Raw genomic sequence first — 9,751 nt, forward strand, 5'->3', positions numbered from 1 at the left:
TATCGCTAGCAATATCACTGCTACATCACAAAAACCAGTGACGTTATAGCGATATGGCTAGCGATATCGCTTAGTGTGACAGGCCCTTTAGGCAGCAAATGATACTACTGTAGGGCGCCAATAGTAGTTGTTGGACATATACTAATCTGTTGGGTTTTGGGCAGAGATAGGGTTAATGTATGTATGCAGCAACACTTACCTGCCCAGGTCTAAGAACAAATGCACTGCAGGGTATGTGGAGAGTGGCTGTTAATTTGGTATTTTGCACCTGTGTTGCTAACATCTTGCTATATGGGCTGGCTGCACCCTGCAGTGCATTTGTTCTTAGACCTGGGCTGCCTTTTTTTTCTGCTGTTTAAAAATGAATTTTTGGAGACCTTGAGTCTTCCTTAGTGGCTTTGCTATTTAGTTTAATGTATGTATGCCTGGCAGTCTATGGGAATTAAGGGATTAACCCCTTCACGACCTTTGACGCCACGTAGGTATCATGAAAAGTCGTGACAATACGACCCATGACGCCTATGTGGCGTCATGAATTGATTGCCCCCCTGCGGGTCGGGTGACCGGGGTCACTGAAAGGTCACCCGACCCGCACACAAAGGACCCTTCAGAGTTAACACCTGGGGGTGTGGCTTAGCCCCCACATGCCTACGATCGCTCTGATTGGCTGTTAAAAGTGAAACTGCCAATCAGAGCGATTGTAATATTTCACCAATGAAATTTGGTGAAATATTGCAATCCAGCCATGGCCGATGCTGAAATAGCATCGGACATGGCTGGACACCGAGACCCGACCCCCCCCCCACACCGACTGACGGCACCGATCGGCAGCCGCCATCATAATCTGCCCCCCCCGCCTTCCCTCCGCCCCCCCAGCCCTCCGATCACCCCCTCAGCCCTCCGATCACCCCCTCTCACCCTCCTTTGTGCCTCCGATCTCCCGCTATCCGTCCCGGTGTCCCGCCGTCCAGCGTCATGGGCGCCGCCATCTTGGAAGATGGCGGGCGCATGCGCAGTGCATCGAATCTGCAATGCTGCAGATTCATTCATTTATTTTGATCACTATAATAAACTTTCATAGTGATCAAAATAAAAAAAAAAGTAAATCACCGCCCCCCCCCCATCACCCCCATAGGTAGGGACAAATAATAAAAAAAAAAAAAAAAAAAAAATTTTTTTTTTATTTTTCCATTAGGGCTAGGGTTAGGGTTAGAAATAGGGTTAGGGTTGGACTAAGGGTTAGGGTTGGACTAAGGGTTGGAATTAGGGTTAGGGTTGTAATTGGGCTTAGGGTTGGGTTGGGATTACGGTTAGGCTTGTGGTTAGGGTTAGACTTGGGATTTCGTTAGGGGTGTGTTGGGATTAGGGTTGAGGTTAGGGTTATGATTAGGGTTGGGATTAGGGTTAGGGGTGTGTTGGGGTTAGGGTTGGAGATAGAATTGAGGGGTTTCCACTGTTTAGGCACATCACGGGGTCTCCAAACGCGACATGGAGCCACCATTTATTCCAGCCAATTTTGCATTCAAAAAGTCAAACGTTGCTCCCTCCATTTCGAGCCCTGACATGTGCCCAAACAGTGGTGTACCCCCACTTATTAGGTATCAGGGTACTCAGGAAAAATTGCACAACGACTTTGGGGGTCTAATTTCTCCTGATACCCTTGGGAAAATAAAAACATGGGGGCTAAAATAATTATTTTTGTGGAAAAAAAATGATTTTTTATTTTCACGGTTCTGCGTTATAAACTTCTGTGAAGCACTTGGGGGTTCAAAGTGCACACCTCACATCTAGATTAGTTCCTTGGGTGATCTAGTTTCCAAAATGGGGTCATTTGTGGGGGGTTTGCACTGTTTAGGTACATAAGGGGCTCTGCAAACGTAACATGACGCCCACAGACCATTCCATCAAGTCTTCATTTCAAAGCGTCACTACCTCCCTTCCGAGCCCCAACGTATGCCCAAACAGTGGTCCCCCCCCACTTATGGGGTACCAGCGTACTCAGGACACACTGGACAACAACTTTTGGGGTCCAATTTATCCTGTTACCCTTGTGAAAATAAAAAATAGGCTAAAAATGTATTTTTTGAGGAAAAAATTTTTTTTATCTTAACGGCTCTGCGTTATAAACTTCTGTGTAGCACCTGGGGGTTCAAAGTGCTCACTATGCATCTAGATAAGTTCCTTAGGGGGTCTAGTTTCCAAAATGGGGTCATTTGTGGGGGAGCTCCAAAGTTTACGCACACAGGGGCTCTGCAAACACGACATGGTGTCCGCTCACGATTGGAGCTAATTTTCCATTCAAAAAGTCAAATGACGCTCCTTCCCTTCTGAGCCATGCCGTGCGCTCAAACAGTGGTTTCCCCCCACATATGAGGTACCAGTGTACTCAGGACAAACTGGACAACAACTTTTGGGGTCCAATTTATCCTGTTACCCTTGGGAAAATAAAAAATAGCTGGCTAAAAAATCATTTTTGAGGAAAAAAAAATATTTTTTTATTTTCATGGCTCTGCATTTATAAACTTCTGTGAAGCACTTGGGGACTCAGAGTGCTCACTACACATCTAGATAAGCTCCTTGGGGGTTCTAGTTTCCAAAATGGGGTCACTTGTGGGGGTTTCTACTGTTTAGGCACACAGGGGCTCTGCAAACGCAACATGACGCCCGCAGAACATTCCATCAAAATCTGCATTCCAAAATGGCGCTCCTTCCCTTCTGAGCTCTCCCGTGCTCCCAAACAGTGGTTCCCCCCAACATATGGGGTATCAGTGTACTCAGGACAAATTGCACAACAACTTTTGTGGTTCAATTTCTCCTGTTAGCCTCGTGAAAATAAAAAATAGCGGGCTTAAAAATCATTTTTGAGCAAAAAAATATGATTTTTTATTTTCACTGCTCTGCGTTATAAACTTCTGTGAAGCACTTGGGGGTTCAAAGTGCTCACCACACATCTAGATAAGTTTCTTCAGGGGTCTAGTTTCCAAAATGGGGTCACTTGTGGGGGAGCTCCAATGTTTAGGCACACAGGGGCTCTCCAAATGCAACATGGTGTCCGCTAACGATTGGAGCTAATTTTCCAATCAAAAAGTCACATGGCGCTCCTTCCCTTCCGGGCCCTGCCATGCGCCCAAACAGTGGTTTATGACCACATATGAGGTATCGATGTACTCAGGAGAAATTTCCTAACAAATTTTAGGATCCATTTTATCCTGTTGCCCATGTGAAAATGGAAAAACTGAGGCTAAATAAAATTTGTGTGAAAAAAAAAAAAAAGTACTTTTTTTTTTTTTACGGATCAATTTGTGAAGCACTTGGGGGTTCAAAGTGCTCACTATGCATCTAGATAAGTTCCTTGGAGGGTCTAGTTTCCAAAATGGGGTCACTTGTGGGGGAGCTCCAATGTTTAGGCACACAGGGACTCTCCAAACGCGACATGGCAACCGCTAAATATTCAAGCATATTTTCCATTCAAAAAGTAAAATGGCGCTCCTTGCCTTCTGAGCCCTGCCATGCGCCCAAACAGTGGTTTATGACCACATATGAGGTATCGGTGTACTCAGGAGAAATTGCCAAACAAATTTTAGGATACATTTTATCCTGTTACCCATGTGAAAATGAAAAAACTGATGCTAAAAGAAAATTTTGGTTGGAAAAATTAAAATGTCCATTTTTTCATTCCATGTTGCTTTAGTTCCTGTGAAGCACCTGAAGGGTTAATAATCTTCTTGAATGTAGTTTTGAGTAGCTTGAGGGGTGCAGTTTTTAGAATGGTGTCACTTTTGGGTATTTTCTGCCATATAGACCCCTCAAAGTGACTTCAAATGTGAGGTGGTCCCTAAAAAAAATGGTTTTGTAAATTTTGTTGTAAAAATGAGAAATTGCTGGTCAACTTTTAACCCTTATAACTTCCTAACGAAAAAAAAATGTTGTTTCCAAAATTGTGCTGATGTAAAGTAGACATGTGGGAAATGTTATTTATTAACTATTTTGTGTCACATAACTCTCTGGTTTAACAGAATAAAAATTCAAAATTTGAAAATTGTAAAATTTTCACCAAATTTCCATTTTTTTCACAAATAAACGCAAAAATTATCGACCTAAATTTGCCACTAACATGAAGCCCAATAGGTCACGAAAAAACAATCTCGGAATCGCTAGGATGCATTGAAGCGTTCCTGAGTTATTACCTCATAAAGGGACATTGGTCAGAATTGCAAAAAATGGTCAGGTCGTTAAGGTCAAAATAGGCTGGGTCATGAAGGCGTTAATGTGTTTCTGTCGCACCGATAGCTCTAGGGCAGTGATAGATTAACATTACATACTTGGTGTCCAGTGGGTAAATAACCCCGCCAAATTCCAGCATAATCTCTGTAGCAGAAAGAGTAAACCCTCATGATTTCCCTTCTCCCACAGACAGCTCGCCTAGCTCACAAAAACTACTCGTGATACCCCCTCCTTCTGCTCGCCATGCCCCTCCTCTCTGACTCGTGCAGGCTGCTCGCCACGCCCCTCCTCTCTGCTTCGTGCAGGCTGCTTTCCACGCCCCTCCGCTCTGCTTCGTGCAGGCTGCTTTCCACGCCCCTCCGCTCTGCTTCGTGCAGGTTGCTTTCCACTCCCCTCCTCCCTGCTTCGTGCAGGTTGCTTTCCACTCCCCTCCTCCCTGCTTCGTGCAGGTTGCTTTCCACTCCCCTCCTCCCTGCTTCGTGCAGGTTGCTTTCCACTCCCCTCCTCCCTGCTTCGTGCAGGTTGCTTTCCACTCCCCTCCTCCCTGCTGGTTGCTTTCCACGCCCCTCCTCCCTGCTTCGTGCAGGTTGCTTTCCACGCCCCTCCTCTCTGCTTTGTGCAGGTTGCTTTCCACGCCCCTCCTCTCTGCTTTGTGCAGGTTGCTTTCCACGCCCCTCCTCTCTGCTTCGTGCAGGTTGCTTTCCACGCCCCTCCTCTCTGCTTCGTGCAGGTTGCTTTCCACGCCCCTCCTCTCTGCTTCATGCAGGCTGCTTTCCACGCCCCTCCTCTCTGCCTGGTGCAGGCTGCTTGCCGTGCCCCTCCTCACGGCATCGTGCAGGCTGCTCGCCGTTCCCATCCTCTCTGCCTCGTGCCGGCTGCTCGCCACGCCCCTCCTCTCTGCCTCGTGCCGGCTGCTCGCCACGCCCCTCCTCTCTGCCTCGTGCCGGCTGCTCGCCACGCCCCTCCTCTCTGCCTCGTGCCGGCTGCTCGCCACGCCCCTCCTCTCTGCCTCGTGCCGGCTGCTCGCCACGCCCCTCTCTGCCTCGTGCCGGCTGCTCGCCACACCCCTCCTGTCTGCCTCGCGCAGGCTGCTTGCCACTCTCCTCCTCTCTCGCGCAGGCTGCTCGCCACGCTCCTCCTCTCGGCCTCGTGCAGGCTGCTCGCCATGCCTCTCCTCTCGGCCTCGTGCCGGCTGCTCTCCACGCCCCTCCTCTCGGCCTCGTGCAGGCTGCTCCCCATGCCCCTCCTCTCTGTCTCTTGTAGGCTGCTCGCCACGCCCCTCCTCTCTGCCTCGTGTAGGCTGCTCGCCACACCCCTCCTCTCTGCCTCATGCAGGCTGCTTGCCACGCCCCTCTCTCACGCAGGCTGCTCGCCGTGCCCCTCCTCGCTGCCTCGTGTAGGCTGCTCGCCACGCCCCTCCTCTGTGCCTCGTGTAGACTGCTCGCCACGCCCCTCCTCTCTGCCTCGTGTAGGCTGCTCGCCACGCCCCTCCTCTCTGTCTCGTGTAGGCTGCTCGCCACGCCCCTCCTCTGTGCCTCGTGTAGGCTGCTCGCCACGCCCCTCCTCTCTGCCTCGTGTAGGCTGCTCGCCACGCCCCTCCTCTCTGTCTCGTGTAGGCTGCTCGCCGCGCCCCTCCTCTCTGTCTCGTGTAGGCTGCTCGCCGCCCCCCACCTCTCTCGCACAGGCTGCTTTTATATCTGCTCCTCTTTGTCAGTTCACCCCTCCAAGAAGAAGACTCTCCCACACATCCTGCTTCTTGTTCTCCTACTCTCACCAGTCAGTAGTAGGATGCTGATCATTGCTTCCAGTTTATCTGTACTGATCAGAATGAAGGGGCAGACGGCTGGGCAGCTACTGAACATCTACAGGCTGCATTCTTTGTTTAGGCAGAAAGCTTCATCATTGCTCTACCTGGTAATTAAAGGGGTTGTCCAGCCATAGGCTAATAGGCTGCAAGTCTGCAGTTACTCTACCTGACTGCAGACTTATAAATCATCACAGTGTGCTGTAAGGATTGTCCGGTGTCGGGTGTGTTACCACAAGAATGTGATTTGCATAATTGGGGCCATGTGCCAACTAGATGGGCACAGCCTCTCTCAAATCAAGTGTATTGAGCGTGGCTGGACACCTCTAGTTGGAGTGTGGCTGGATGTATGCAGATCACATGACCGCCCACTCCGACACTGGAAAATCCTCACAGTGCACAATTTTTAAATTGGTGCTTGTTATGATCAGAACAAATAATTTTGCCAGTCCAGATTTTTGGTTTCTGTTGAGTTCTATGTCTTCCTAGGGGCTTTTTTTTTTTTAGCAATGGCATCCCTACTATCAAAGCAAACCTTGCCATTGCCATCACTCAACAAAAAGCAAATCCTTAAAATTCTGTTTTATACAGTCACCACTAGAGGGAGCTTCCTGCTTGACAATTTATACAGCCATTACTAGGGAAAGCTCGCTACATACAGATTTATACAGCCACCACTAGAGGGAGCTCACTGCATTCAGATTTATACAGCTAAAGGGAGCTGTCTGAATACAAATGTATACAACCACCACTAGGGGAACTCACTGCATACAGATTTATATAGCCACCACTAGAGGGAGCTCACTGCATACAGATTTATACAGCCATTACTGGGGAAAGCTCACTACATACAGATTTATACAGCCAGCTGTTACGGCGGCGGAACACACTTAAAAAAATATAAATAAGCGTGTTCGCCGCCCGGGGTCCACCGTGCGGCAGATAGAAAGACCGCTGCTAACAGAGGCAGAGCACTACGGCGGTAGTGTGCACTGGGTATAACTGCACCCAATATGCACAGAGGCAAGCTCTGTTCACACACAGAGCTGCACGCACAGAGTATACAATAACGCTGAGTCTGTTCTATGTCACAGACTGACAGCAACACAGATACAGTATTTAAGGTCACAGGAGTAGCCTTAAACCGCAGGACTACTCCGTCTAGACCTACCGTAACAAAAGATGCGGAACATCGCAACTGCGAACGTCCGACAGACTGCAACCGCAGAGTGGTGTGCACGGAGCCACAGAGGAGACACCGCAAACTCGCTGGCGCGATGCAGGACGCTAGCTGCTGGAAAAGTATAGCTGGAGTGCCCTGACGCTAGCGCTGCTACTGGCGGCTGCCCAATCACTCACACAAACGTAATATCAGAGGGAAGGGGTTTCATAATAAGTCAGTCACCAGTCCAAGCATCCATCACCATACATACAGCAGCAGTATGAAAATACTAGCGCATGGCATAGCGGCCATGCACACTTTTTATAGCGTACGGGACCTTCCACAAATCTCCAGAGCCCCGAGCATAACCAATCAAATCAGGAGCAGGACCTGAGCACCTGACTCCTGAACTCCAATGAGAGCTAGTCCCGTGAGCATGCTCAGAAGCTGGGACAAAGCACTTAGCCTCTGGAGACAAATGTGTGAATCTGGATTCCCGCATAGGCATTATAGAACCCAGATTCCTAACACCAGCACTAGAGGGAGCTCACTGCATACAGATTTATATAGCCACCACTAGAGGGAGCTCTCTGAATACAAATATATACAACCACCACTAGGGGAACTCACTGCATACAGATTATATAAATCTGTATGCAGTGAGTTCCCCTATTAGTGGTTGTATAAATCTGTATGCAGTGAGATCCCCTAGTGGTGGTTGTATAAATCTGTATGCTGCGAATTCCCCTAGTGTTGGCTGTATAAATCTGTATGCAGTGAGCTCCCTCTAGTGGTGGCTATATAAGATTTACAGATTCCACTAGAGGGAGCTCTCTGAATACAAATATATACAACCACTAATAGGGGAACTCGCTGCATACAGATTTATACTGCCACCACTAGGTGGAGCTTACTGCATACTGCTTTATACAGCCACAGTTAGAGTGAGCTCTCTGAATATAGATTTATACAGCAACCACCAGAGGCAGCTCACTGAATATACATTTTTACAGCCACCACTAGGGGGAGCTCACTACATACAGATTTATACAGCCACCACTAGAGGGAGCTCACTGCTTACAGATTTATACAGCCACCACTAGAGGGAGCTCACTACATACAGATTTATACAGCCACCACTAGGGGGAGCTCACTGCCTACAGATTTATACAGCCACCATTAGGTGGCGCTCACTACATACAGATTTATACAGCCACCACTAGGGGGAGCTCACTGCACACAGATTTATACAGCCACCACTAGGGGAAGCTCACTGCATATAGATTTATTCAGCCACCACTAGGGAAAGCTCACTGCATACATATGTATTCAGCCACCACTAGGGGGAGCTCACTGCATACAGATTTATACAGCCACCACTAGGGGGAGCTCACTGCATACAGATTTGTACAGCTCTCGATGATTTCAATGAAACCTGTATGTGTATCTAGTTGCTCAGATTTCAGCAGAGAAGTAAGATACTATACATGGGTTTCCACAGTTATGATGTTACAGTATGGAGGGGGTGCAGTATTATAGCAGGGCATTAGGAAAATCCAAATACTTTTTACCTTCCCTGTAGGCTGATTTATGACTCTGTCTGTGTTAAGGTGTTTGCTAATTCTGGAATAAATCAATGTTTCCATTCCCCATCATCAAAAACAGGGGTAACAGAGTTGTGGCCGGAGAAGCCCACCACCATGGGAATGTTCAGCCTAAGAGCAATCTGCAAAAACCAACGTCATTCAGCACCCAGCGGCCAGGAGGAAATAAAAGCCCAGTAATAAGTGAGGAACAGAGTAAACCCTGCCGCCTGGACAATTTCACGGCTCCTTGGTTGGAGACTCCATCATGGACGGTGCTGGGAACAGTCGTGAACGCACAGTGGGTGAAACGGAAGCAGGATATGCGGGGCACACGTCCGTGGTGACACAAGACACAGCAGCGGATGCCACTCAGCCCTGACACTTTTATTATAAATTTTTTTTATAACAGTGTAATTTTTTATATGTATATAATAAATGACATAATGTACCATCAGCGGACTACAGAGTCACCAAAATTCTGCCATATTACTTCTATAGAGGTTGGAGAAAGTCTGTGTACAGCAGCTCCCCCTAGTGGCAACTGCAGGCAGATGGAGTTTAATTATTTAAAGGGATAGTCCAGTTTTGAACCCTACCTATGTGAGAGAGGTGCTGACGTGGTGGTGGCTTTACTGGATGGATGCTCTGCTGTAATCTGTACTGCAGGGCTCTCTGATCGAGACATCCATATATGCTGACACCAGCACTTTCTATGGGGTGAGCTTGACTCCTGAGCCTGCTCTCTACACCCGCATGTTATGTACATGTCAGAAAAGGGTTAAAGCCTTTTTCAAATGGTGGCATAAAAATTCTGTTTTGTATGATGCCAATATAGGACAATTACAGAAGTGTATGCTTTTGTTCTTCACGCCGCACCCTACAAAGCGCAGAGGTAGGGAGCTCGCTATTGGTCATACTGTCATTTGCTAACGTGGAGCACAGCTAATTGGCTGAACCAAGGCTGCGTTCACACAT

The 9,751-nt window shown here is 48.1% G+C and overlaps 1 protein-coding gene across 7 annotated transcripts in view; it reads left to right on the top strand.

The window, feature by feature from the left end:
• ATAT1 (alpha tubulin acetyltransferase 1) overlaps positions 1-9,230 on the top strand; it is a 118,142-nt gene extending 108,912 nt beyond the window's left edge. For 6 of the 7 annotated variants that reach the window (XM_073548917.1, XM_073548918.1, XM_073548919.1 and 3 more), the window contains one exon: positions 8,856-9,230. In XM_073548917.1, coding sequence (XP_073405018.1) covers positions 8,856-9,120 — 265 coding nt within the window. In that variant the 3' untranslated portion in view covers positions 9,121-9,230. The remainder of the gene's footprint in view (positions 1-8,855) is intronic. The other variant, XM_073548921.1, reaches the window with a different exon arrangement.
• Positions 9,231-9,751: the final 521 nt, after the last annotated feature.

Source organism: Dendrobates tinctorius, unplaced genomic scaffold (assembly GCF_039654945.1).
Source record: "Dendrobates tinctorius isolate UK_male_01 unplaced genomic scaffold, ASM3965494v1 ptg000158l, whole genome shotgun sequence".
Lineage (NCBI taxonomy): Eukaryota > Metazoa > Chordata > Amphibia > Anura > Dendrobatidae > Dendrobates > Dendrobates tinctorius.